This window comes from Passer montanus, unplaced genomic scaffold (genome assembly GCF_014805655.1).
Source record: "Passer montanus isolate IOZ18808 unplaced genomic scaffold, ASM1480565v1 scaffold5, whole genome shotgun sequence".
NCBI classification, from domain to species: domain Eukaryota; kingdom Metazoa; phylum Chordata; class Aves; order Passeriformes; family Passeridae; genus Passer; species Passer montanus.
The window spans coordinates 5,341,416-5,369,396 of record NW_024369929.1 but is presented as its reverse complement, the minus strand read 5'-3'; the positions used below and the strand labels follow the sequence as shown (position 1 = coordinate 5,369,396).

Genomic DNA, 27,981 nt, shown 5'->3' with positions numbered 1-27,981 from the left:
GCCGGCTCCGAGCGGCTCCATTCCCCGACGGACGGGGCGTGCGAGGCCGGGCTGCGAGGCGGTGCCCGGGAGCGTGCCGCGGACACGCGTGGGGCGGGCGGGCGCGCACTGCGGCGCGGCCCCGGCTCGGCTGCGGCCTCGGCGCCCTCACCTGAACGCGGGACGCGGCAGAGCCCCGGCTTCCCGCTGGCTGCAGGCAGCGGACGGAAGTACCGGCGCTGTCCCGCCTCCCGCGGCCGCGCATGCCCCGGCGGGGGAGGCGGCCGGGGAGCTGCGGGCGCGGATGCCGGAGGCGGTGCGGCTCCGCAAGCGGCGGTCGGTGCTGTACAGCTCGGCCGGGGCGGCGGCCGCGCAGCGAGGCGCCGGTAAGCGGGGCCGGGCCGGGCGGGGAGGGGCAGGGCTGGGGGGCGGCCCCCGAGGGGCCCGTGACGGACCAGCCTCGCCCCCGCAGGTGCGGCCGCGCCCGCGTCGCTGCTGGTGCTCGCCCTGGCGCTGCGGACGCTCAATTGCTTCCTCGTCCAGACCAGCTTCGTCCCGGACGAGTACTGGCAGTCGCTGGAGGTGGCCCATCGCATGGTCTTCAAATATCCTTGGCCTGCCGCGGCCCCCGCGCCCCCTCAGCGCTCCCCGCGGAGCCGCGGGCGGTGAGCGCTCGGGCACGGCTCTCCCCGGCTGTCGGGTGTTGGCTTGACAGCAACAAACACCCCACCGCTCTGGCCCAAGGGACAGAAGGCCTCGAGCCGGATGGCTCGGGTGAAACTTTTCCTTTCAGTTGGTCGTGATCTGTCCTTAATATTCATAATTATGGTTACCTGACTTGGGAATGGACAAGTAGCTTAAGGGGCTACTCATACCCACTGATCTTTGCAAGCATGTACAAAGCATTACAGCTGCTGGCTAAGGATAACGTTCAGCTGCTGGTGAGTATAGTCAAAAAATGTGCATCTGCTACTAAAATTCAATTCTAAAGTATTGTATTTAAACACAGAGTATTTTTATCATTGTCCAAGTAAAATGCTAAGCCTTGAGTCTGGCAATTTGGGATGTGTGAGCACAGAGATCCCACTGACTTCCCATGGGGGCAGAACTCATTAACAGATTTCCATTCATAACACTGATGCCTGCAAGTGCAGAGGTCTCCATCAATCTCTTGGATTTTCACACTGATTGTGTTTGCCACTACATCATAATTGCACAGTATTCCAAAGTGTTTAGCAATGTATATTTGCACTCAACCCACAAGGACTAACAACAGCCCCTTTTGATTTCTGTTGGAGACAGATAATTCTACTTTCCATCTCTGAACACTTTCAGTTGAAGTTCAGATAGTCTCTGTTTTGGCAGAAGTACTATCCTTACCCAAGGCCCTTACTATTTAATTTTTAAAATCATAAAAAGCTATAGAGAGTACTCACCAATTCACTATTTGCATACTTGAACAGTCATTCACTAATTCAGTCCTCTCCTAAAACTTGGAATTTAACTTGTTTTGTTGCAAGTACAATTTTCTCTCTGCTTACACAGATCTGGGTCCCTAGGCTTGCACAGGCAGTGCTGGCTGCTTTTGCTGATGTGAAGCTTTACTCATTAGTGCAACACCTTGAAAATTCAGAAACAGCAAAGTTCGTGGTGAGTCACAGTCTTTAAAAAATTTTGCATGTTAATAAGCACTGGTTTTGCATTGTAAGATAAGTGAGTGTAAATAAGTGCAAAATTCTATGTCACATCTTGAAGAATTACCACCTTCATTTAGGTGAACTTGTTTTAATGTGTTCATAATTATTTTCAGTTCTTCTGCCAACTCTGTTCCTGGTTTACATGGTATTCCTGTACCAGAACTCTAACAAACACCATGGAGACTATTCTTACCATTTTTGCTCTTTCCTACTATCCAATAAAAGGCTCCAAGATGGGGAACAGGTGAGAAACTTCCTCCAAACAGTACTGATAATTTTTGGTTTGGGATGACACCAATCCACTGATATTGTTTAAAATGCTAACTTTTTTCTTTTCCAAAGCCTTAGCAAGAGTTCTGTCTCATGGAATGAAAACTCTAGTATTTCCTCTAAATACTTTTTTAAGACTATGTTATAGCTGGATGTAAAATTAGCTATTCCCCTCTTTCCTTTTGCAAAGTGTGACTTTATGGGAAGCTTTTATTTTAAACTTTAAAACACTGGAATATACAGTAACTTGGGAAAACACAACAAAAGCTTTTTGGAGTCAGATATAGGTGAATTTGTGGTCACAAATTTCTTTATCACTCGCTATTTTAAAGTAGGTACCTGTAGTTAGCAACTCCATTGTAACAAAGCAATTCTAGAGTTGCAGCCTTCTAAGCAAGAGAGAGTATCTGCACTCAGAGAGTCAAAGTTACCTGCAGTATGAAAAACTTTTGGCCAGAGAGATGACAGTTGTTGAAATGTCACTGTCTGGCAAAGAATTGACCAGACTTTTTGATAAGCTGCTGGGTTCTTTATGTTTCTTCCTTCTAGTTGGAAGTATTTAGCTTTGGTTGCACTTGCCATTGTTATTCGTCCCACTGCTGTTATCCCGTGGATGCCTTTGGTCTTCAGCCATTTTTTGCAAGAACAGAGGAAAGCAGACCTTATCCTACACAAGTGCATTCCAGTTGGGTAAGTTCTTTCTCAGTTTAAACTGGGACTGTGCACAGCTACATCTAAAGATTGGTTTTATCACTGCAAAGGCAGACAAGCCAAAAAACCTGATATCATGTAAATAAAAAAGAGAATAAATAGAGTCCTTTGGCAAAAGTTTAAGGAAGGGGCATGTTTCCTTTAAACTGTTGTACATGCTGCAAAAAAGCACCAGGAAAGATTTCATGATGGTGAGACAGGAGCAGCATTCAAGGTTAGTCTGGGATTGTGCCAAGGATACCAGGTGATGGCAAGTGGCCATGAGTATGGATAATCTCAAAAATACTAGGAATCAGAGTTTTGACGGCTGGAGAAGATACAAAAGTAATTCAGGCAATATCAGTGCAACAAACTTTCCATTTTTGCAGATTGGTCACAGTAGGAACCTCTTTAATAATTGACCGTGTGTTTTTTGGTGAGGTAAGCTGTTTTAAACTTGACTTATAAGAAGAAGGTTGGGGTTTAGTATTTTAGCATTGATGGATATTTCAGATTTCTCTGACTTCTCTTGTTTCCGTGACAGTGTATGGCCTCTGATCTCTAAATATATCCTAAGCTACAAACCCTTGAACAATGACTTCTCAGGTATTTCAAATGATGGACTGTTACATAAAATCAGTATGCTCAGTCCTCAATAGTTATCTACAAACTTACACACTTCTGTGATTAATTGCTAAATATAGGAAGTCCATGCTGAGTCTTAGTAAAAAAAAAAAAAACCCAAGCTAAAATAGGAGTGAAAATGTATTATATGATGACTGTGTCATTCAATGTAGCTGTTGGGTCTGACTGTGGATTTGTGTTTAACTCTTCCTTATCTCCCAGTGGGTACTGGTTCAGCTGAACTTCTTGAAATTCAATGTGCTGCAGAATTTGGGAACATTTTATGGCTCCCACCCTTGGCACTGGTACCTGACCCAGGGACTCCCAGTTGTCCTGGGTCCCCACCTGCCGTTCTTTATTCACGGCTGTGCGCTGGCACCCAGGCGGTACCGCATCCTTCTGCTGGCACTGATCTGGACACTGCTGGTGTACAGGTAATCTCCTGAGTGGAACTGCTGCCTCTCACTGGTTGTGTTCTTTGCAAAGCTCCTGTCCTGTCCAGAACAAAGCAGCGTAGTATTCAGTTAAGTGATAGAAAACTTGAAACTGTTCAAACACTCCAAGAAATGCAATCAGTTATAAAACTGGTTCTAGAATTATGTGTAATACTGTTTTTTGTATTGTCACAAACACATATCTTTAGAATGGATTAGACCTTTAAAGAATAATATAATTCATTATGAAATGAAATTTTAAAAAATCTCAAAACCAACACTCAATCACCCAGCAGGTGTTTAAACAAAAACAGAACTAGTTAGAAAACTGAGTTCACTAGATGCCTATTAATGAAAATATCATTTCATTTGGTGCTTTACTATATCCCCAGTAAGATGAGAGATTCTTATACCTCTAAAACTTACTCCATTCACAAGTTTATACACAGCTCTTAACTACCATAAGGCTGTATTTCTCACTGTAAGCTCAGAAGTATAAGAAAAGGTAAGTTTTTTCTAAAGCATCAGAATTAACTGTAGATTAAACATGAGAGAGACTTTCAGACATTAAAAAATAGAGCAAGTAAATAAATACTAAGCAATAAATACTTTTATACTATCATAGTAATAGATTACAACAAAACAGTAGCAAGACCAGAAAAGCAATTTCTTCTTTCCAACTCAAAACTGAAAGTAGCTTTATTGGCTTTAGGACTTTTTTGCCTTCTTTAGTTTTGTAAGAATCCTGTTGATTCCCAAGACACGAGAGTTACAGTAATCCCCAAAAATGCCCAAAAATTGTCATGGGAAATTGTGTATTTTTGTATTAGCAGGGGTGACTGTTAATTTGCTAGACACAAATGGGCACTTGAATCTTAACTTTTCATCCACACTATTTATTGTGTCTTATTACAGAAAACAGATTGGTGAAGTACTGGCTAAGTTACATCAGTTGTCAAAGAATCAGACCACTTAACTGTAGTAGCCAGGAATTTTTAACAGTGCTTGGTTTAAACTGACCGAAGAGTCTTAATTTGAATGTACTTATTATGTTCTTCAAAAGTGACAGTTTGGATTTTTACTTCACTGCTTCAATACCAAAAGCTTCTTAATACATGCACGTCCTCTTCCAGTCCTCTGTGCCCTAAAACACATTTTGTCAATAGAACTGCATTTAACTTTCTTGCTGTATTACTGTATGTTTTATTACAGCACACTGAGCCATAAGGAATTCAGGTTCATCTATCCAGTACTGCCATTCTGCATGATTTTTTGTGGTAAGCATTGGTTTCAAATGTCTTGCAACCTTACCTGGATATAATTTTTACCCAAAGAGAGACTGTTAATGGTCAATGTAGGTATTTGATAAATGATTCTTAGAATTAGCGTAGCCTTTTCTTACAGCTAGTTAAAAAGAGAAAGAAAAAGGATGAGGGAGAGCAAGTAACTGTAGCACAGATAAAGAATCCTTAGCACGGATAAAAGTATTCCTACAAAAACATGACAATTGTGTGCCTTTTCCCATTATTAGCTCCTTCAAGCAAAGTAGGGCAAAGGGGCAGTGATTGGAGATGGGAAAAAAATGAAGGAGTATGCTTTTCCAAGGCCAGAAGCTCAAAATTTAATAACAGTAAAGGAATTCTGTAGTTTTCAGCAGTTTGGAGAAAAAGAATAGCACAGCCTTGCAGATGTAGTTGCCATTTATTCTGGCTCTATGTGGACGTGCATGAATCAGAACACATCAGTAAGTTGCCATATACCATTCAGCCAAACTACTGAATGGACTGTTCTGCACTACAAGAAATTAAATTTAAAGAGACAAAGCACTGGTTTTGAAATTGTATTTCAGGAGACAGGCGTGGGCTTAAGATTTACTCTGTTAAATCCAAGAATTAATAGAGCAAAACATTTGAAATTCAAAGCATTTGAATTTCCTTTCAATGAGTAAAGACTCAACACTGTAGTATAAAGTATCTCAAAGCAAAGTATTGTTACTGGCTGAGTAATGTTTTGCCACTGTATTAGGGCACTTTCAAAAATGTGTGAATTGTTTATCTCCCAAACTTACTCAAATGTTTCTATAGGATATTCTTTGAGATACCTGAAAGCATGGAAGAGAACTGCAGCAAGTTTCCTGCTGTTATCCAATTTAGTGCCAGCCCTGTACACAGGCTTGGTTCACCAGCGGGGCACTCTGGATGTTATGAGTCACATCCAGCAGCTCTGCAATCACTCTCAGCAGTCCCAAGCTTTTGTCTTCATCCTGATGCCGTGCCACTCTACCCCATTTTACAGGTATTAAAAGTGTCAGCAGTGCACTACATTAAAATCCAAACTCTTAATCAGAAATCAAGATTTCTTTTTTCCAAGCCTTAATAAATTGAGATATATAAATGCATACAGGAGGAGTTTTGATTTTTCATACAGTTAATACAGAGTGAATAGGGGACATAAGCCAAATGCTTATAGCACAGAATAAAATTCAGCATCTAAGCTTTACTCATTTTTGTGAAATAGCTTTGTATGAGGATATGCAGTAAGTCTAATGACTTCACTAAGTATGTCACACTTCTTCATTATGATAACATTTTTAGCAAAATTAAACACTAATTGTTACAATCAAAATGTATTAATTTTACTTCTGCTGCTAGGCAGTAAAGAAATGTCATTACAACAGTGATTTAGGTCATTGCAAAAGGTTTTCAGTAGATCCTGGTAAGTAAACAAAATGTTAAAGCAGATATAAATACTGAAGCTGATATGGAAAAGTACCTTTTTAAGAAACTGCTGTTGTGCAAATGGTATTTTTATTAAGATAAATGTATTTTCTGTTAACTGCTAACAACACAGTCCCAGCAGTTTGGAGCTGAGTCTGCTTGCTCTACTTTGCTTTCATATGAAGTATTGAAGGGAGGAAAATACTACTCTGAGGAAAAAAAATTAATTGATTTTTTGTTTTGACTGAGGTTGTCTTTTGAAGTGATGAGTCATTTCAAATCTCTGATTCTTATCAGTTTATCATGAAATATGTTTTTGTTTTTCTCCCTAGTCATGTTCACTGTCCTCTAAAAATGAGATTCCTTCAGTGTCCCCCAGACCTAAGTGGCAACGCGAGCTACGTTGATGAAGCAGATGTGTTCTACTCTAACCCACTTGGCTGGCTGAATAGGGAGTTCTACAATGACACATTATTACCCAGTCACTTGATCCTCTTCAATGTGCTAGAACAGGTATGGTAACTGCAAGATGAAACAAATTACTTCTGAGCACAAGCTACAAGATAAATTAGGGAAGAGTTATAGTTTAAATTTTTGAAAATTGTTGTTCACAACTTTTTAAAACATAGCTTATATTAAAATTGACCCCTCTAGCCCATGACAAGATCATTGATATCATTCCACTGCTATATATTTAATGTTCATGTATGCCCTCTCCTCTGTGCAAAGTAATGTTTTATGGAATTCTTCTCAATCCATGTTAAAACAAATGTACCATCTGTTCCCAGAAACTGCACTTTTAAGTAAGCAACAATGAAAACTAAAAACACCTGCAGTCACAGTACCTTTTAACCCCTCAAATCTTTAATGAAGTCCATATCTGCCCCAGACAGGATCAAACAGGATAAGTACTTTTTTTTCTAGCAGACTTTCCTAAAATAAAGGATAAAGCTTCCCAGGGACAACTGAACTGATGGTTGTCAAGAGACTTTGGAACACTATTCTTAGGCTCCCAGCTGTGTTTTCTTACTGTGGCAATTAATGTGTGTTCATTTGCAGGAAATATCATCATTTCTAGCTTTAAGGGGCTATGAGAAAACAGCCACTCTGTTTCATACTCATGTACCTGAAGGACGAGTTGGAAGCCACATCTCCATCTACAGGAGAAAAACTGAAATGAATTATCCCTGAAGATCAGGCTGGACCTCAGAGCTATTGAGATCAGGTTTGCATATCAGTAGCTATGCTTACACCTGGTACTGCAGAAAGGAGAAAGCAGTGAGTCTGAAACTGGGGGGGTCAGTGGGAATGAGGCAGCCAGTGGCTGCCTGCAAACACATAAACCTCCTCCTGAAGGCAGCTTCAGTAGCAGTAGGGCAGGATGGGGCTGCTGACCTACCTTACAACACTAGAAAACATTGGGAAGACCAAAATTACCATATGAATGTTAAAGCAATAAAATACAGACAAGACTGGACTGTTTTTATAGAACTGTACAGCTATGCTGAGTTTTTTTATAAATAAAGACTTTTACCCACAATGTCTCTTTTATTTTTCTTCTACAATATGCAGATATGCAAGACATTTCAAGTGTTTAAATCAGCACGCTGATTAGAATGCAGCACAGCAAATTCTTCACAATTCAACAGGCTCTTGAACCCCCCCAAAGACAGGAAGCAAATATAAGGTTACAGAACACTAACAAATACATTACCACAATGTTGATCTATTTTTTGAAGGATGAGATGAAGTTAGTATATCAAACATTGGAGTTAGTAGTTGGTACATTATGCATGGCTCAAGCTTTAACTACACTAATGGAATGCAATTAAGCATTTTTTCATACACAGGTCATGGCATGCCTAGTTTCTGCAACAATACTGCTGGCACCCAAACTATCTTTACTTCCAAAGGACAGTTAAAGCAACGGTACAGAATATGCAAATCAGAAAGCCTGACTTCTGCCTGTTAACAAAAATGTGTAAAAATCAAATTATTCAGAAAAAAAACCCCTTGCATTTTGCTGCTTTGTTGAAAAACAATTAGTTTCCAGAGAGCATGTGAATTTTAATCTTCACTTTTACAATAAATTACTCAGTATTTTGGATCAAAGGGTAGTTGCCCCAATTCTATTTCAAGATTTGCCATGTGTCTTCCATTAGTGCGACCATGTTTATGCCATTTACCTTCTCGTTTATTACGGTGTTGGTACTTCTGAGCTTGTTTTTCATGTCTGGAATTTTCACTTTGTGTAAAAGGTCTTTTAGGTCGACTGCAAGAAGTAAACAAAAGCTTATTACTACTAAAAGCATTTTGTAACACAATTACATTTTCAAGTACAGCTTTTAACATGCTGAGGTTCATTGAAAACAAAATTAGTAAGTAGTCCTTTAGCTTGTAAGAAAAAAAATTTTTAAATCATCAGTAAGATGGTATATATAAAAGAAATGCTTTCTATAAATAAAAATGAAGGTGGTATTACAAGCTTCTGTGTAACAGTATCAGTAAAAGAATTTGGAATTGTTTTTCTGCAAACTGAAATTCTCACAAATTAGATATTTAATTTAAAAATAAAGTTCATTTGATAATAAATTAGGAAGATGGACTATAAATAAAATCATAAACCTTTTGTGTTTGCCAAAACCATGTTAACTGGGTACCTGATAATAGGACTATCACCCTCACAGTTCAGCTTTCAATAGGAGAAAGTGCTACCTCACATAATACTTAGTAACCCCAAAGTAGTTAATAGTTCAGACTTGCAGCTGCAGTAAAATACATGAAATTATAAATAATACAAGTGTAAATTTGTAAAGCCATGAGAACACCTTTAGATCCAGGAAAGGAATGTAGGAAACAATAGACACTAGGGACCATTGTGAGAAAGTCTGAACAAAACTTAGTCAGGGTCAGGATCTGAACTGCAGCCTGCTGTGTGATGAGCTCTGCTCTGGGCATACAGAATAACCCAGTATTACACCAATCTACAGGAGAGTAGTGAAATGTATCTGCCAGATCAGGACTCAGAGACACCCTAAAACTCAAAAACCTCATTCAGCAAAGGACAAAAAGGAAGCTGCAAGACAGTTCCTCATTCCATCAGATGGGAAATCAGAGCTGTTTGGTCTAAAGAAATCCTACTGACAGTTTTCTAAAGAACCCAGCAGAAACATTAGATTGTGCTACACACACACACAAAATTTATATAAAGTTTCTACTGATCCACTTTATATAACATAATCTAATATTTCCACTAAGTCCTTCAGAAAGTCTAGCATATGTGTGTGTGTATATGTATACACACACACACACAATACACGTACCTGCTCAAAGACCATCCATTACAACAAGGACATTGGTTGTCTTTATAAAGAACACTTCTTTGTGTTATCAAGTACAGGAAAGAGGGAAACAAACCTGGGTCCATACTGGGGTGAATTATCATAATGGAAGTAGTATCTGTAGACATATTTGTCCAAATCCTCAAAAACCTTCTCATTATTACTTTGGTATTCCTTCATATCTTCCAGGTAATCCTTGACATCATTAACAAAATCAGTGAACAGCATCTGGTCATGTATAAACAATCCATTATGAAAAAACTTATTGATGAAATTTTCTAGTTCTCTCCAGTGATGAAAGTTATGTACAACTTGCTGTAAATACTTTCTCATTAGCCGATTAAATTCATCCACCCTGATGGGATCTGAAACTCTGTTAAAGAGACTAATGAATTCTTGATGAGCACATTCAAAAATACCAGAGCAGCCCTTTAGGGCAAACTGATGTTTTCTATTACACAAATGATCATTGAGACATTTCTGGGAATCTGAATCTTTTTCAAATGTTGTAAAATGATGTTTCCTTCCATTTCTGGATTCTTTTGGCATGTGAGGTCCCCTGTAATGCATGTGCTTCAGATTCTCGTAGGAGTTATGGTCTCGGTAAAAAGTTCGAGCTTTCTTGTTTGCTTCATGTCTTTTATCGCTTGATGACTTCTCTTTTTCATCAAAGATGTTTTTTGTGGTATCTTTGAAGTGTCTGAATGTAGACTTTACAGAATCAGAGAATTTTTTCAAGTTTTCTTTTACTGCTTCTTTAGCCTGCTTAATCTTTTCTTTATGGTGTCTTACAAACTCTTTTGTGGAATTTTTCATAGCATCAAAAGTTTCTTTAACTGAACCAAAAAATGTCTCCTTTGATTTCTTTCTACTCTTACTCTGCCCTTTAGCACTTTTCTTTTGTCCATTTTCATTAATTTCTTGTTTTTCAGATTGGTCTTTTGCTTCAACATACAGCTTCTCCCATAAGTCAGAGCGTTGTTGCTCAAAGTTTAGCTTCTTTTCTAGTTCTGCCAGTCTTCCTCGCAGAGTTTCTATTTCTTGATTTTCTCTTAATGTCTCATCATCATCAGCAGCAGCACTGTCAGGTGCATGACGAGAACTTAACTGTTCTAGTTCTTTTTTCAGAGCTTCTGTAACATGACGTTCTTTGTCCAGTTCTCGCCTGAGCATCTGTGCCTCTGCAAAGAGCGTTTCCTTTTGCCTGAGAAAATTGCTGTTCCTTTGCTTTTCCTCTTCCAAATGCTCCCTTAGTTTCTGATTTTCTATTACAATAGATTCAGTGCTACTGCCTTTATCTTCTAAGTTTCTGATTTGTTGTCTTAGCTTCCTTAATTCTTCCTGAAGTGAGGCCAAAGCCTTTTCTTCTTTCTCTAGAGATTCTCTTAGGTGCTGATTTTCTGCAGCAAGACTTTTTTTTTGAGAATCAAAGGATTTCTTCTCCACCTCAGTAAAGGTCAAACATGTGGCAAGATCTCCCTTGAGTGACTAAAAGAAACAAAAAGAAAACAAGCAGACATACTACAATGAGAATTGTTACAATTTCACAATAGAAATATGAAAAACCAAGGTAGCCCAAACAGAGCTTACTTGTCATTTTGAATGTAATGAAACATGTGTAGCAAGATGCAAAAATAGAGGTGGTTTGTTTATCTCACTTGGGTTTGTTTATCACACACTTTCTTGGCAACAAAGACCATGTGAGAAACTCTCTCAGCCAGCCAGAGGTCATCACCCCTCACTTGTATTGGTTTAACTAGCTAAAGAATAGTCAGTTTGATACATGAACGCTAATATCTTAAAAGGAAATCAAAATGTGCATCTTTGATGTTGATTTATGTTCAGCCAGCTGAATTTACAGATTACCAAAAAAACTAGCAGAAGCAAAAGCATTTAGCTTTTGGGGCAGAAATTCACAAACTGATTTTGAACCAAATCTGAAAATACCTGTTTGTATAACTATATACTAGCACAAAAGGAGCTCCCCAGTCTGCTGGCATCACTGACAAGTTCTAGAACATACTGAATTATGTACAAATGCTGCTAACAGACACATAAAAGAAAATCTAAAAAAAAAAAAAAAACACTCCCTAATCTTCTCTCTGGATGATGCAACAGTAAAAAATCAGGCGTATGGCTTAAGTATTTAAAAAATTAATAACTACTGATAATTTAGAAAGCAAATTCACAAAACCTGCACGTTCAACATGTTTTTACAAGCATTTTCTACTTCAGCTGTCCTCATTAATGACAACCTGGCACTGTATCACAGGGAAACAGTCTCTGTGTCCAGATAACTCCTAGACTACAGACATAAAACCCAGTACATTTAAACACATTCCAAGAGCAAATTCAATCAACACAAACATTTGTCAAGAATTCAGGAGAAAGCTCTCTGGAAAAACTTACTAAAGACAAAAATTTAATGGATTTGTGTGAGAAATTCATTTTAATTTGAGCAAAATACACACATAACGACAGAATTATGCAATGACTTCCAGCTAAGCTCACACCACCTACCCCCACTTTGTGGTGCACTTGATCTCCTTGCTCTTGTTGGCACTGGTAAAGGTCATCTTTCAGATCTTTTATTTCACGTGTCTTTGTCACCAGCTGCTGCCGTTTCTGGACCTGCACTGTACCTACAAAGATAAAAAAGTTTATTTTGATAGACTGACTTAGAGTAAGCAGTTAGAGGAACAGAGGAACCTAAACATCATCTTCATTCTCTCTGCAAATCCAAAAGCATTCTTACCTTGCCATTTCAGCCCTGTCCTTACCAGTAACTGTTTAGCTGTAGCAAAATGGTTTCTTTCAATGATAAATCATTTCTCAGACCCAAAAATTTGCTTCTACACTGTTTTTTCATTAAGGACAAATAACTACATAGAAATAAGTTAGATCCAAACTAACAAGTTATGCAGGAAAGAATATTTGTGACTCTCTCTAAGTTTTTTAGTAACATGCAAGTCAACCAGGATAAAAGGGAGACTACTGGTCCATGCATTATCCACTTCAGAACTACAACCTTGACTGTTAATTGAATTACATTAATAAGAGGGTATCAGCACAGTGTTTAAATTTTCATGCAGAAACACCATTATTACAGACTGCTCACAAAGCAGCAAGTATTGCAGGCCCTGTCTTGTCCTTCTCATCCATAAGCAAAGGCTGCAGAGTAAGCAAGTGTCCTGTTTTTCAATTGTCAGACCAAGGCTGAGACACCCTCATTTTTAGAAAAAGTATCTTTGCTGTACTAGTCACCAATTTTTTTTTGTCAAGAACAGCTTCTTGACTAGTACTTCCTCACCTAACACATGTTCTCTAAATCCTAACACTGATGCAGTTTTTATATATTTGCTTTTACGATTCTCTTGAATTGACTCTAAAGAAGGCAACAGCAATTTTTAGGTATTTCTTTCCAAACCCATGCACCATAATCAGATCTCTAGCTCTGTATTTAAAGGCAGGGAGAGGTGTATTATTAAACAGAAGAAATACTCTAAGTACACTTACACTGATGAATGTTTTGTGCTCTCTTCTTTTTTATCTATTGTCAAGTGTGACCTTAAGAAAAGACTTATATTCAACCAAGTTGAACTATAATAGTTCAATTCAGTTAAGTGAAAGCAACATTTTTACAGCAATCATTTTAAGTCTGCAGAGTCCTAGTAAACACTTCTTGGGAGCATAGATCCTTTCATAACTGAATTTATATATACTGACAGTAAATTTGGTTTCAATATTTATCCTTTAAAGATACTTTTGACAAGTCCATCAATCCTAACAATCTAAAGCCTGCATCTGAAAAATCATCATTTAGCATACAGGGTTTATGTTAGGTAGAACTACAGAAATTACAGAAAAACACTTAAAGCTCTCTTTCTCTCCTTATCAAAAATCCTAATTTAAGTACAGTAAGAAAAAAAATTACATTTAGCAACACTAAAAATGAACATATTGAGGTGCCATTCCTCAGTAATTAGTTTGTGCTTCCAGCTGGTACTCTAAGTCACAGTATCCTTCAGATTATTTAAGTAACCAATCCAAATCCCTAGCATTATTGCTATAGCCCCCCGCCCTTGCAGTTTCTGGTTAAAGAAAAAAATTAAATATCTGAATGTCCATAATAGGACATTTTTTCTGGCAAGGACTTTCTATCTAATTTAAGCTTCACCTGCTACCTGAAAAGTCTTTCAGTTCTCCTTCCTAGAGCATCATAAAGCCAGTTAATTCAGTTTAATATTGATAAGGTTGTTGATTAAAATCTATTAATTAATCTAATTAATCTGGTTGCTTTCTACATCACTGAAAGCCTTAAGGGGGTCCTAGAGCTCTAGCTAAAAGGAAAACACTATCCTGATATTGATCCAAAAAAAGAAAGGTAGTTTCATAAAAAGTTATACTTTCCAATCCTCTTACATGACAATTAGCTTAACATTAGAAGAGTGCTGTGGGAAACATTCATTCCAAGCTGAGCCACAAAAATACAAAGTAGTCCTCTAGGGAGATGGATTCTCCCTGCAAGTTTGTGTTGGGAAAAAAAAAATCAAAAACTAAAAACAGGAAGATGGAAGCAGAACTTCATTTCCTTTCTAGTGGTAGAAAGATAAGTTATCACATAACCATGAAGAACTTTCACCTGAAGACACAAAAACTGAAGCCACACAGTTGCCTTCCTTCTGCTGAAAAATGCTGCCATCACTGTCATCAATGAGGACTATTTTTATTTAGAAGTACAGATTCAATGAATGAACAAGTGAATTCCTTAAAAAATGCATTACCCTCAAGTCCATGTTCAAAGTGTATTTTTCATCCACAGATCTCCAAGTTCTTTAAAAATATAGTGTGTATCATTAACACCAAACTAAACACAGTGAAGTGATTAACAACTGAAATCTCAAGCTCCTCCCACAAGCACTATCACAGACTGGTGTGGCCACTGTGCTCCTCTATGCCTCTAGCATGCCAATGCTCACCAAGCAGTTTTCACACCAGTTACTACTACATAAAATGTGTTTGTATGATCGGATTAGTTGCTCCTATAATCCCACACACATCAGCAATTCCTGAGACTTGATTTAATGTTTTATTTTCACAATGTAAGTATGCACACATATGTGGATGTGTGTGTACACATACACACGCACATGGTTTAAAAAGTAAGTCTGAGAGCAAGCACAGCATTCACAGTACATGACTCAAGGCTCTTACCTTCAGGTTTACCTAGGAATAAAAAAAATTGGGATCAAGTGAAAATTAATACAAATCTCAAAAGAAGTGCCAAAATTGAAATCCCTAACAATAAGTCAACACCAAATCCAAAGAGAATTATATCCCTGTCTCCAACTGAATCATGTGTCTTTTTAGAAAGGCATCTTTTCATATAAAGCTACAGCTACTCAGGAAAAATCACTATTTACCCCATTACTGTACGAAGTAGTGTATATTACAAACAGTTGCACCGCTGAAGATCTCCCTGGATTACCACTACAGCTGCAGTTGCTTTCTCTTATATTTAGGTTTAGGTTGCTAACAGAGAACAAGAAAAAACATCGCAGTCACAACAAAACAGCATTTGCCACACAAGATGTGCACTCTGTGCACTCTGCCTTCCCTGAACTCACCGTAGAAGTGTCCGAAGCCCATGCTGATGGCGATCACCAGCGCCAGGATGATGCATCTGTTGAGGCCGCTGCTGAAGGGGCGCTGGGGCTGCTCGTCCCGGGGCGGCTCCGCCTGGGGCTCGGCCGGGGCCGCTCCCTCGGGCTCCCCGCCGGACACGCCGCGCTTCCGCGGGCGCCGCTTGCGCACGGCCGGGCTGCTCTGCCTGCTGCTCTCATCGCTGCTGGACTCCTCGGGGCCGGCCTGAGAGGGGAAAACTGAAAAGCAACATACGGCCGAGGTTAAAATGCAATAAGTTCTGTGGTAAAGAGCAAACTGAGGATTAAGATCGATCCGTGTATTTACGCAAAATAGATTTGGCGTTTAGCTTTGAGAACATTAACAAAACAAAATTAAAATCCTAATGATAAAGTTTGTGCTGGAAATTATGCAACGGATGTGTGCTCTCCTAAGCTAAAATTTAATATTTTTTAAACTAAATAATAGAGAATCAAGAAATCACCACTAAAAAGCTGCATGGCACATCCCCATACCTTATCATTCACTCATTACGAAGTGTTTCAGTCAGTCCTGCCTCCTAAAGCATCTACATGTACTGCCCCTGCAAATTCTTGTGAAGTAGAAAGACAAAGAATTTAGTTTTCCTTCTCTAGCAGCTATTAAAACTGAAATACTTAATAATGAAAGAGCAATACATAATGAAAGACTTGCTATAAGAAGGCCTCCTAGAAGATAGACATGGTTTTGTCACATACCCACAAAAAATTTCATTCTGTGAGCTGCATGCAACTGCAGAAAAAATTCCATTACAGTTCCATTAATGTAGATGTTAGAAATATTCAAAATCAAGATATAAATTTATTTAAATATGCAATTTTGATTACTTTTAATATCTACCATATACTATCTGTTAACATCTTTACCCGCCTTCCAAAAAAGCCATTTTCAACCACTACTGCACAGGAAAAAATCCACTCAAGTGCTTTTCTGTTTGTTCTTTCCCAACACTCTTCTATTACCTGACTGAAGTTTTGGTAAATGGGACAAGATTTGAGATAAAAATAAATTCTAACCTTAAAAAAATACCTTTTACAGAATTTTTGCAAAATTATATTTATTATACCATTTGTACGTTCATGTTCTAATGGCCCAAAAGCCACATATTCTAACCAGGAAAAAACAACAGAGCTGCAATTGCTTGTTCCCATTTGTACAAATGTTTGCTGCATATACTGTAAATAGATTTATATAATCCAGTATATAAGTAATTACTATTTAATCTCCCTCCTTTAAAAGCTTTTTTCAAGTGCAAGGTAAACATCAAGGGGAAGCAGTAGTAGGGTGGAAAACTAGCTTTCAAGTGTCTATATTCTGTACCTAATTCCCATGTCTGGAATAATTTCAATGGGATCAGTGAAGTCTCTAGCCACGACAAAGTGTTCCTGCTTGGACACTAATTTTGCTGCTCCCAGTCCCACAATACTAATGCCCCTCCTAGAAATATGGTTGTTCATTCTCTTATCAGACATCATTACTCAGAATGTAAAAATACAAATATAGAAAGGCCGTCCTTGAACAGTTCACAACTGAAAAATCATTTGTTTGAGCAAAGCCATGCACACACCACTGAACAGACAAGAATACCAGGCAGTGCTAGCTACTATCTGTAAAATGCACTACCACTTAAGATTCTTCACTTAAAATAAATTACAACTTGAAAGAAGTGATTGCATCAAGCCCAGGAAAGATTATCAATTAGTATCTGGAACACTTCTAAGTCCATGGACAAGAAACACGACAGATTATGAAAGACAACTTCCTCCCTTAATAAAAAGCTCCATTTTAGTAAATCAGTCAAACCAAGCAGACTCTGCAATACAGACAGATCATTTAAACAGTGACTCGGACATGCAGACACTTAAATGAATTTAAATAGCTTAGTAGAGAAGGACACCATTTTAGACCCAGTCATTTAAGCAGATGCCTACTTCCCAATCCTGGAAAACAAACATTCAGAATGCATTCCTAGAATGCAGAGGTCAGACATTATAGAGAAATATACAGGACAAACTTATTTTTCTTGCTCATCTGTGGGGTTTTTTAGGGTTTTTCAACAACCAAAGAAGCTTACACACACGAATACGAAAGTGGTTAAGGAACAAGCTGCTTCTAGCCAAATGGGAAAACTCTTTGATACACAGCAAAGAATAGGAAAGGAGAAAAAAAAAAAGACAATCAGAAAGAAAAATGCTGTAAGATACTTAGAGCCATTCATAAGCACTTACTGCCAAGTTGTCAACAGCAATTACACTTTCAGGCAAGAACGATACTGCCTTACAGCTGCTGTAAGAATTCAGTACAAAGCTGTGCTCTAACAGTATCAGGATGGAAAGGACTACAAATGAAACAAAGTGTGACCACAATAGCAGTCCAAAATTCTAGTTTCTACTGTGATTTTGAAGTGTCAGATCTTTACCAGAATTCAGATTAAGTAAGTTGACACTGCTGCACAGACACTGTAGCATATGGGTACTTCTGCTGGCTGAACTTCATTCATGAAGCAATATTAAAACATTTCTTGTTTACATGGTGAAGACAGCCTAAACAGGAATTGGTATGCAAAAAGAAGTGGCAGAAAATCCTTGTAGAATGCTTTAGTATCTACATTAGGAAGAATCTGAGGCTCATCCTTTTGAAACACAAAAGAACACTCAACAGGAAGTGGATGGCAAAGATTCCTGTTGCCACTTTTTGTCACCTCTAAAACTTCAGCAGTTAAAATACTTGGAAAAGTACTCCTGACATTTTCTGCAGTACTTGATCAATTGAATGCACAGCACTAAAGGCCATGCTGAAAATAGCTTATGTTAGAAGCAAAAAATTATTTTTGCCAGTCACATATAGGCTTGGAATCCAACAAGAACTATCCATTGAAACAATCAAGCATACACATTCAAATGTATTACAAACCTTACTGATGTCTGCTCCAAACCTACATGCAAGGTTAACATCTTTTTAAAGAAGCACATAAGACACCGAGAGCTTGGCCAAGTTCTTCAGTGAGGATTGGCTTTCAGCATCTGTCTAGAATATGACTACAAGATCAAGTCAGCTTGCTATCAAAAATTGTAAGAACACTCCATGCAAGTCTTAAGCAATCAGCTTTGCACAAGCTGATCAAATTTAATCACACCACCTTGAAAAGGAAGACTGCGAGATACATGCTCTTTCACCTCATTTCCCCATCCCCTTACACAACCAGGAATCTTCCACAGCTTCTCCAGCCAACTGACTTTTGTGTACAAAAACACAGGGAGAAAAAAAAAGGACACTTTTAGAACTCATCCCTAGAAGAAAAAAACAAAGTCAACTAAATCTTAACGTAAAAATTAAGTCAGATTCCCCAGAAGACTTAAAGAAAGTGACAGCTTTGTTACAAATCTTCACTGATTATAATTAGATGCTAAGCTGTCACTTTCTTTTTCCAGTGGACACTATGCAGATACATGAACATTTAATGATACTGTATCCTACTCTAAGATAAAACAGTATTTTAGGTAAAATCCTGCTTGTATAATAAACTTAAGTTGAAAGACAAAAATCAGCAATGCAAAGGTGTCATAGAGAAGAAAGAACAGAAGAGATTACATACAAGCAGTCAAAAAGAATTATAGAAGAAGACTAGAGAACAGCAACAAAACAGGAAGTCTTTGGTTTGGATTTCTTGGGGTTATTTTGTGGTTCTTCATTGGACAAACATTCATCCCCTTCCTCCTGATTATAATGCACTGCTTATTTCAGCCAAACACTGGCAGTATCTTAAATACATAAATATACACTACATAGCTATGACAAAGCTTTTGTAGTGATACTGCTTAGTCCTCATGGCACCAAAAATCCTCTCCCACTTGCTAGTCATTTATGCCAATTCTATATAAAGCCCAAAATATTGCCAAGAGAAAACCTACAGTTATTCTGTGAACTAAAAGTAATTTTAATTCTCCAAGATATGCCTCAAATTAACTTTCCATTTAAAACAGTGAACACTTAATGAGAGAGATTGCTTTAAAATAAAAAGATTGCAGACACACATTTAGACAAAATTGCAGAGCGCACCTAGAGTTTTTCTAGAGACTGCAAATACTTGGATATGTACTCAACAAAACCATTATTTTTTTCCTCTCTCCACAAAAAGTGGGCTCCCTAACCAAAGACTGTTTTTTTTTCTGCTGACATTTTTGCACACAGTTGCTTAGGACTGTATTACTCTTACCAGTTTCTACATGGGAAAATGCATATTGACTGCTAGAGGAGGAGCCCATGTTAAAGTCCTCTGAACTCTGAGCTTCTTCACCATCAGCTGGAGCTTCCTCCTGACTCTGAGTTTCTTCTGGTTTTGGAGCTTCAAGTGTAACGATGTCAGAATCATCACTAATAGTTCCAATGCAGGACACATCATCAGGAACTTTTTCTTTATTTCCCTAGGGAAAGGGACAGTGTGAGAATTATTCAGACACAAAAAACATGAAGTAATTAAAACAAACAAACAAATAACCAAATATTGTTGGAACTTCAGGAAAGGAAAAATTTGTGTCTTTATTTTAATACCTTCAAAACATTTCTTGCCATTGACAGAAGGGGCTTAGAGAAGCTTCTGAATAATATAGTCTGTAATGTAATTTACCTCTGGAACTGTCTGAGTTTCCTCAAAACCAGATAGAGTATTATCTACTGCTGGGATCTCTTCATCATTGCTGCACTGAGCTATAAGAATAAAAAGAGGAAATAAGCAAGGAAATAAACATGGGATTAAAAGCAGCAACCATAAATCATGCCCACACCTATATAATATTAAAATAGAGTGTCACAGTGTCATTTTTTAGGAGTACAAGCATTGATGGTTCCTTCCAAATTATTCTTATTTGAACTATGACATTACTAGGGAATACTTCTTTTAGCAATAACACTTCTATAAACTATCTTACAGCAACACCAGTGCACATTATTCTATAAATCTGAAGTATGGACAAAATGAAAGACATTCTACTAATTTCACATATTTCAGGAAAAAATACTTTTATAAAGTCGATGACTGAATATTTTCCATAACATTGGTGAAGCAAATACCTTGACAGAGGTTCACAAAGCACATTAAAATATATTGAAAATACTAATTTTGTGCCAATGCTACAACAAATATTGATCTATTTCATGAAACTGCTCCTCTTTTAATATCTTACCTTGCACATCAATTGCCTGCTCCTCTTCTTGCAAAGAAACATATTCTTCTGAAACAAACTCATGATTGTCATTCGTGCTTCCATTTTCTGAGGTCACTGTCTCTATGTCAGAACCCTGAAGGAGAAGAGTTTAAATGGATATTACTATTACTGGGGTTTCCAATAGTAAGTAGGAAGAAAGGGTTACAAAGAAAACAGAATATTAGTAATAAAAACAGAAACAGAAAAATTGGGCCTTTAAAACTGAAGACAACTCTGAGCAAAGAAAAGCAAGTGAAATACCAACTAATCGACTACAGTGAAACAAGTATTAGTGTGTAATACTCAAGAGCAAGGTTAAAAAAAGTAAGATGAGGACAATTCTAAGAGGGAAAAATTACAGCAATTTAGGCATTAATTAACAACTACACTGAGTATTTTAAATAACTATTTTTATTATCTTTGTTAGACCTGTTTATTAAATGGAATTTAGAGAAACAGAGGAGGTTTTGAATACAGGATCTAATTCTGGCTCCCAGGTCCATCTATTGTATTCAAATACACATGCCTTCCCAAAAATAGAACTTTCAAGCATATCAGCATGAGCTTCAATAAATACTACTACCAGGAAAAACGATGTATAACTTTACTCCATCTCAATTCCCGTGAGACATTTTGAAAGGCTGCTTATATAGTACACCTCTGACACCTCAAAAACAAATATTTATACAAACTCTATATTGGATTTCTGTCTTTAATCCAGAAAGGAGCCTTTGTTACTAGTCAGCTGCCAGGCAGCAACAACACCAGAGCCCAACAGGAACTGCAAATAAAAAACACCAGGAGACTGCAAGGTACTAAAGTCAAGCAATATGCTTGACAATTCCAAATATTTAACCTTTATATTGTAATTTTTGTTTAAAAGTACTGATGAGACACCAGTAAGGCTATCAGCTGACTACAAACATGCAAAACATAACTGCAAAAACACTAAGTCACTCTGATCCATAAATAAGTTGAGCTGTTTTTGTAAACAGAGATAGTTATTTTTGCAACAGCAGGTGTGAAATTACAGTAGCAGCAATACTTCCAGATCAGTTTCCCTGGATGTCTCATTTCAGGACTCAAGCAAACATGTATGCTTTTGTTGTTACAGAGCCTGTACTTCAGGAAGCTTAGATACCTCAAAAATAATTGCATAAGATACATTCTATAATCATGTTACAAAGTTACATTTCTTTTTAAAAGGCTTCAAAAACTAACTGCTTTGGTAAACTGTTAAACACTGTGTATATTTTCTCTTTTTTTAAACACTTTGTATCTTTTTTCTTTTTGACTACAAAAGTATCACAACTTTGATTTTATGTGCTTTGCAGAAATTCACCTCTCATATTTACTATAATTTGAGTGAAATCTCAGGAAAGAAAATATGAAGTTATTTGTGGGTTGGTTGGGTTTTATAGACAGGTATACAGGTTTATTATATGATAATTGTTCTCTGGTGTGACAGAACCACTGCATTCATTGCTGAAATTGTGAATAAGAAGAACAACAACATTTCAGTTTGCCCAGGCTCCACAAAAAGAAAAACATCAGGAATATTGCTTAAAACAGATTACAATTTTAGCTAAAAACCCAAGATAATGGGTAACTGAGTACATGGTAAGCCATCCTTTTCTTAAAAACACACAGGTGGGAATGCATGATCCATTTCATCTAATGCTGGACCTTCATCACTCTTCCATCTCAGCAATAGCAAAGAGGTCAAGAAAAGATATTGTCACCTCCCTACCCTCCTACACAAAATTAGCAAGTCCTTTCTCAGGAGTAGTCCAGCAATGCAGAGCACTGCTTCTCTGTCCAAAGCCCACACTCAGTGCAGCACACACAGCTGCCAGCTCCCTGCAGCCACAGCCTGGACAACAGCCACCTCCTGCCCCTCAGCTCACTGCAAAACCTGCCCACAAACAGATTCCACTGTGTCATCAGCAATACAGGTCACAATAGTATGTGAGAAAATCATACTTCAGTACTCCAAACTAACCCACAGTTCTACCTGTCCTAAATATCCAAATCAATTCACTGCAGCATACAGAAGTTCACATCTCCCCTCCCAAGGTAACAGCCGTGTGAAGGGTACCTGGCCATCCCATCCATTCTGCTTTCTCAGATTCAAAGCTGTCCTACCAGAAGAAAGCTAATAATGGCAGCTCTCAAACACCAGTGTTGCCCCATTTTTATTTCACTGAATCAGGGATGAGTAACTGGGAACACAAAACCTCTGTGTCACAGGAATCTGTTCTGCTTTGACTAGACAAATCCCAGCCATCCTACAATCTTGTGTTATGTTAACTTATTTAGACTGCATAATTCATTTGCAGTTACAGTGTAAAATAACCATCCCAAGAATGAAAAGAAAGCATGAACTTCACAGCTGAATAACTCAACTGCTGAACTCAACCTCTAAATCCTTTTACTTTTATCTGAACTCTGTGAGTCCAGCAGCCTGTTACACTCTTGTAGCCCACATGGCCTTGAGGAATGAAGTGCATGAGTTTTCTGTTTGTTTTGGTGACAAGATTCCCAACCTGTCATTCAGCCCAAAACAAGGAAAAGAAGTTTTAACCATCTCTTAAATACCACTTTGCTGCCAACACAAATGAAAGCATGACCCAATATTTATAAACTTCAAACTGTATCACTTGTGACACGGAACTGTCCAAACATGAGTGCAATCACAAGTTTGTATGTAATAACTTGGTTCCAAGTTTCATTATAATCTGCAAAACAGGGGAGTGTGCAATGAAGAACAGATGAACACTATGCATGATCTTCAACCATTTTTTCCTACTTTCCTCCTCTGAATGAAACATCTCAAGTACTGGTCCGTGAATTTTTTTCTGAGGCAGGCAATATCTAAGTGTCATTCCAGGAAAACTGTCAACCCATCTGTCCTGAGAATTCTGGCTCAATGGCCTCCTTTTTTACAAGTTTACAAGACAATGCTAAATACATAAGAACCAAACCAAACAAGCAAACCAACCCACCCATCCTACACTCACTGTCCTGAGGATTCTGGCTCAATTTACAAGACAATGCTAAATACATAAGAACCAAACCAAACAAGCAAACCAACCCATCCATTCTACACTCACATCAGCCAAGATCTGCAGAGATACAGAAATCCTCAGGACCAAATGAGGAAAGGATATTGGATGCCCACACTACCAGGAAGGGCTTCTCAGAGGTTCTGAGCAACCCAGGCCTGCCTTGTCCACTGTGGCAAGGGAAGACAAAACACTCTTCTTATTTGCATTCATGTGTCTGCACCTGAGCTGGTGTTGAGGGCACCATGTCAACCAGCACAGTCAGTGCAGTCATTTGATCAAACCTAAGGGCTGACCTTACCATGAGACTCCTGCTCTCCAGACTCCACTGACAGCACTGATTTCATCCACACAATGCAAACTTTGAAACCAACATCAGAGCCAGACACCTGTCCCATGACAGTGGTGGAATATACACCTGTCCCTATTCTAATTTTCTATATGGGAGACTATGTAAGGACAGAGGGCTGTTCCTGAACAGCCACTGCTGAAATTAGGATCAGATACCTTAGTGGTAGAAAAAACTTGGGGAAATCATGGAATCATTCCCTTCTGCACAAGATATTTTTTCTGCCTATATTCCCAGCTTTCTTTGTTTTGGTGAGGGTAAAGATTTATCAGAACAAAAAATACATTAGCAACAACAGACAAGTTACATAGAAGGTTAATGTTTTCAGGCTGGGTGGAACAGAAGAATGCGATGACAGTGGTGGAATATACACCTGTCCCTGTTCTAATTTTCTATAAGGGAGACTATGTAAGGACAGAGGGCTGCTCCTGAACAGCCACTGCTGAAATTGGGATCAGATACCTTAGTGGTAGAAAAAACCTGGGGAAATCATGGAATCACTCCCTTCTCCACAAGATATTTTTCCTGTCCATATTCCCAGCTTTCTTTGTTTTGGTGATGGTAAAGACTTATCAGGAGGACAAAAATATATTAGCAACAACGGACAAGTTACATAGAATGCTAACATTTTCAGGCAGGGTGGAACAGAAGAATGCATGCCACCAAAATTCTACCAGTTCTTCAAAGTAAAACCTTTGCACAGAAAGAAATTCATTTAAATATCAAAATTTAGATCAACTACAGTAAAGGTATACATTTTTTTAAATAGTAGTTTCCTGATTTACTTCTAAATTGCTCTTCTATATTCTCTGTTGGTATGCAAGATCCACACAAAACAAGAATTAGGCTGAAATATTATTTTACTGCATATAGATAGCCTTAAAGTGACAGAACTTTAGCAATGTGAAACTGGGTACCTCGTGATTGATGACAGTCCAGCCGCACGAGGAATCACTGTCACTGGAATTTTCGGACATTTTCAAAGCACACTGCAGGTAAAAGTAGACTCTTTTAATATGCAAGACACAATTTCACTGCTCTATTGAAAAAAAAAATAAACAGAAGAATGGAAATCATGATGTTACAGAAGAATACATTAACACAAAAAATGTTATTCTGGAATTGAGAAAAAAACAGAATAAAAGTTGAGGAAAAAAAATATATTCTTTTGTACTTATTTCCTACTACCTTCATTATACTTGGAGCAAATATAGCTTTGCTAAGCACATACTTCTTTCAGCCAGCCAAAAAGCTCTTAGGCTAGACTACCTTCATTATACTTGGAGCAAATATAGCTTTGCTAAGCACATACTTTCAGCCAGCCAAAAAGCTGTTAGGCTAGACACACACACACATAAAGCTAGTCAATAAATTAATAATTAAAGTTAAACAATTATGCTTTCCACAAATTTTAAGACATTAAATAATTTCTGCTTTGCTACATGCACAGAAACTACAGTTTATTCAAGAAAAACACTGTGAGTCTTTTTTTGAGAAGAATCAGATTGGGATCTTTTGGAACTAATTTTCCTCAACTCCTGGGCAAAAACAATGTTTCCTGTTTCTTTCACTCCTTTCAAGTACTCTCCAATACACTGATTCTGAGGAAAATTGAGAGTACCTGGCAACTACAAAAACAGAACAAAAATAACCCAAAGCATAAGTTTTCTTTTTTAAATAATATTACCAGATGACTGGTAACCACTTTCAGAAGAGAACTGTCCAGCTGCAGCTGCCTGTGTATCTTTTCTCGTTTTTAACAGGAATTTACCAGGAATACAGAGCATTCATTAACACCATATTCAGGTCAATTTTTCAAGTCCTTAACTAGCAAAAAGACTTTATAAAAAAGTTTAAAACATTCCTTGTTCCTTGAAAAAAAAATATTGAGTTTTTATATAAAATTTACTATATGGATTTATCTTGGTGGGAAAAATATTCCCAAAATGGAACAATTTCCAATCAATTGCCTGTTATATTATGCGTCAACATAATAAAACAGCCAATGAAATCATGCTCAATAAAGCTTTTATCACAGAATTTGAGACACCTGCTTTATTTCCCACTCTGAGTTAATTCCAGCAAGAACACAGAGGAAAGAAAGCATCTATGTGTTTAAATTTATTTGCTCTCTACTTTATTATCAATCCTGTCTTCACTCCTGGTTTCTCAACACAGAAATTATACACAAAACTTTGAATGAGAACATCTAAGTATACCAGTGTGGCTAGAAATTGGCATAACAAAATATAAAACCTCCAATTCCATTTAGGTTTCACAAAACACAGTAAAGATGTGTCTCATATCTCTGCATTATGGTAGTTACTGTATTTTTTCTAAGATAAAACTATTTTCTCATCAACTTCTACTAACATATTTAGAGTTCCTTTGTAAATAAAAAAAAAGCAATGGTGGCAATCACAACAACAGTTTAAGCACAAATATTCACTAACAATCAACTTCGGTATGAAACTTAGAGAGAAACTGAATTTATGGGTTTTTATAAAGCCCTACTTTGAATATGGTTGTCATTTTCCTGTAGAAATTTTTCTTCCTTCATTAGTGCTTTTCCTGGAATCTCAACCAGGCAATGTCAGGCTGGGAGGGGGTGGGAAGAAATCTATTTTGGTTTGAGTTGTTTAGGTTTTTTTAAATCACACTGTACACAAGGATCAATTTTTTTTTTTTCAATTGTGATTTATTTTTAAATCATACTTCTTCAATCATCAAAATAACAGAAACCCAAATGGCAAAGCCTAAGTTCTAGAGCTAACATGTGACAACGACATCTGCTTGCTGTCATTAATTACTCTAAATTTGACCAGGCAGCAGCAGCAGCATTCTTCTCACAGGAAGGGAACTCCCAGCATCAGAATTCATCACCTGGCAGAAATATCCCTGGCTGCCCTGCAAAATCTGAAGTGAATTCTTAAGACAACTTCAGGGTACCAGCACAGTTTGACACCAGTGCATCGACAGATTCTGAAATCCCAAATTGTCACAGCAGATTCTGTGCTGGACATTGCAACATCTCTGTTCCTCCAGCTAACTCAGCATTTCACCCTGGGCCTGGTGAGCACGACAGAAACAACATCCTGCTCTCCCTCTCCTGCCAAAAACACACTGACAGGTAACTGCAGAAACCCAAAGGCATCTTCTGTTCTGAACATACAACCATGGCTTTGGGCTCCACCTGTCTTCCCACCCCAAACAAAAGATTCAGGACCTCCCTGGGTACTGACATCATCAAAATAGATTAAATAAACAAACAGAAACGAGCAGACAATCATCATTTCCTATTGCTTGTTTGTTTTGATAAATGGTCTTGAGTTAGAAGTTATTCAACCAGAATACTACACCAATAGTGTATATACTAATATATAGTATAATACATATATAACCAATATATACTATATGTAATATATATTATATACTATAATATCTATATAACTAATATATGCTATATTAGTGCAATAGTACACTAATAGTGCATTTTTACCTGCATACAGGTGTCAAACCACCAAAATAGAAAATATTTTTATATTAGTATATTAATTAATATTTAAAAATATTAAATATTTTAATATTAAGAAAAATAATGGAGTTTTTTAAAAATAATAATCAGTTATATTAGTATATTAATTAATATTTTAAAATATTAAATATTTTAATATTAAGAAAAATAATAATCAAAAGAACACTATATAGTTAGAACTGCTAAATTTAGCAAAATTACAATAGATAGATAGCTTGGCATCAGACTGAAGGGCATCTCTAGGGTAAATGTATTCCTACAGGTACATTCAGTAAACATACACCTGTAAAACAGTTACCAAAATCAAAGCACTTTATTACCCAGTTACATCTAATAGATCAAAAAGACCTACAAGCTTTAATAAAAAAAAAATTACCTAGGTACAGTGGTCCTA

General features: G+C 37.6%; 4 protein-coding genes across 12 annotated transcripts in view; 2 read left to right on the top strand and 2 right to left on the bottom strand.

Moving 5' to 3' along the window:
• The first annotated feature begins 77 nt into the window (after positions 1 to 77).
• Positions 78 to 3,613, top strand: LOC120508960 (GPI mannosyltransferase 3-like). 2 transcript variants are annotated; one of them, XM_039723075.1, is made up of 7 exons: positions 78 to 365; positions 452 to 584; positions 803 to 920; positions 1,525 to 1,629; positions 1,790 to 1,920; positions 2,496 to 2,636; positions 3,483 to 3,613. In XM_039723075.1, the coding sequence occupies exons 1-7, from the start codon at positions 284 to 286 to the stop codon at positions 3,499 to 3,501; spliced, it is 729 nt and encodes a 242-aa protein (XP_039579009.1). In that variant the 5' UTR covers positions 78 to 283; the 3' UTR covers positions 3,502 to 3,613. The 2 variants fall into 2 exon arrangements, with proteins under 2 accessions (XP_039579009.1, XP_039579008.1); XM_039723074.1 differs by lacking the exon at positions 3,483 to 3,613 and adding an exon at positions 3,026 to 3,104.
• CCPG1 (cell cycle progression 1) lies at positions 3,011 to 27,981 on the bottom strand. Of its 8 annotated transcripts, XM_039723061.1 has the most exons (12): positions 27,964 to 27,981; positions 24,970 to 25,041; positions 20,618 to 20,732; positions 20,062 to 20,141; positions 19,651 to 19,858; positions 18,574 to 18,669; positions 15,380 to 15,634; positions 14,967 to 14,978; positions 12,273 to 12,394; positions 9,829 to 11,240; positions 8,598 to 8,683; positions 3,011 to 3,749 (listed from the first exon to the last, which is right to left on the bottom strand). In XM_039723061.1, the coding sequence occupies exons 2-12, from the start codon at positions 25,027 to 25,029 to the stop codon at positions 3,616 to 3,618; spliced, it is 2,580 nt and encodes an 859-aa protein (XP_039578995.1). In that variant the 5' UTR covers positions 25,030 to 25,041; positions 27,964 to 27,981; the 3' UTR covers positions 3,011 to 3,615. The 8 variants fall into 8 exon arrangements, with proteins under 8 accessions (XP_039578995.1, XP_039579000.1, XP_039578994.1 ...); XM_039723066.1 differs by lacking the exon at positions 27,964 to 27,981 and having other exon boundaries at positions 3,011 to 3,754; XM_039723064.1 differs by lacking the exons at positions 3,011 to 3,749; positions 27,964 to 27,981 and adding an exon at positions 4,570 to 4,838.
• PIGB (phosphatidylinositol glycan anchor biosynthesis class B) lies at positions 4,821 to 7,951 on the top strand. The gene is made up of 4 exons (XM_039723076.1): positions 4,821 to 4,971; positions 5,779 to 5,989; positions 6,744 to 6,924; positions 7,471 to 7,951. The coding sequence occupies exons 1-4, from the start codon at positions 4,893 to 4,895 to the stop codon at positions 7,600 to 7,602; spliced, it is 603 nt and encodes a 200-aa protein (XP_039579010.1). The 5' UTR covers positions 4,821 to 4,892; the 3' UTR covers positions 7,603 to 7,951.
• DNAAF4 (dynein axonemal assembly factor 4) overlaps positions 20,671 to 27,981 on the bottom strand; it is a 33,956-nt gene continuing 26,645 nt past the window's right edge. The window contains exons 12-13 of the mRNA XM_039723071.1: positions 24,970 to 25,041; positions 20,671 to 20,732 (exon numbers count right to left, since the gene is read on the bottom strand). Coding sequence (XP_039579005.1) covers positions 25,010 to 25,041 — 32 coding nt within the window. The 3' untranslated portion in view covers positions 20,671 to 20,732; positions 24,970 to 25,009. The remainder of the gene's footprint in view (positions 20,733 to 24,969; positions 25,042 to 27,981) is intronic.

What these genes read in the sequence shown, in the direction of transcription:
- LOC120508960 (XM_039723074.1), top strand. Translation starts at nt 284, where the DNA reads ATGCCGGAGGCGGTGCGGCTCCGCAAGCGGCGGTCGGTGCTGTACAGC. An exon ending in GGCCGCGCAGCGAGGCGCCG is followed by an intron (nt 366 to 451) that starts GTAAGCGGGGCC and finishes TCGCCCCCGCAG; the next exon opens with GTGCGGCCGCGCCCGCGTCG. An exon ending in CAGAAACAGCAAAGTTCGTG is followed by an intron (nt 1,630 to 1,789) that starts GTGAGTCACAGT and finishes AATTATTTTCAG; the next exon opens with TTCTTCTGCCAACTCTGTTC.
- PIGB (XM_039723076.1), top strand. Translation starts at nt 4,893, where the DNA reads ATGTTTTATTACAGCACACTGAGCCATAAGGAATTCAGGTTCATCTAT. An exon ending in ATTCTGCATGATTTTTTGTG is followed by an intron (nt 4,972 to 5,778) that starts GTAAGCATTGGT and finishes ATGTTTCTATAG; the next exon opens with GATATTCTTTGAGATACCTG. An exon ending in TCTTCAATGTGCTAGAACAG is followed by an intron (nt 6,925 to 7,470) that starts GTATGGTAACTG and finishes GTTCATTTGCAG; the next exon opens with GAAATATCATCATTTCTAGC.
- CCPG1 (XM_039723061.1), bottom strand. Translation starts at nt 25,029, where the DNA reads ATGTCCGAAAATTCCAGTGACAGTGATTCCTCGTGCGGCTGGACTGTC. An exon ending in GGACTGTCATCAATCACGAG is followed by an intron (nt 20,733 to 24,969) that starts GTACCCAGTTTC and finishes CTTCTCCTTCAG; the next exon opens with GGTTCTGACATAGAGACAGT. An exon ending in AAGTGCACCACAAAGTGGGG is followed by an intron (nt 11,241 to 12,272) that starts GTAGGTGGTGTG and finishes TGTTTCTTTTAG; the next exon opens with TCACTCAAGGGAGATCTTGC.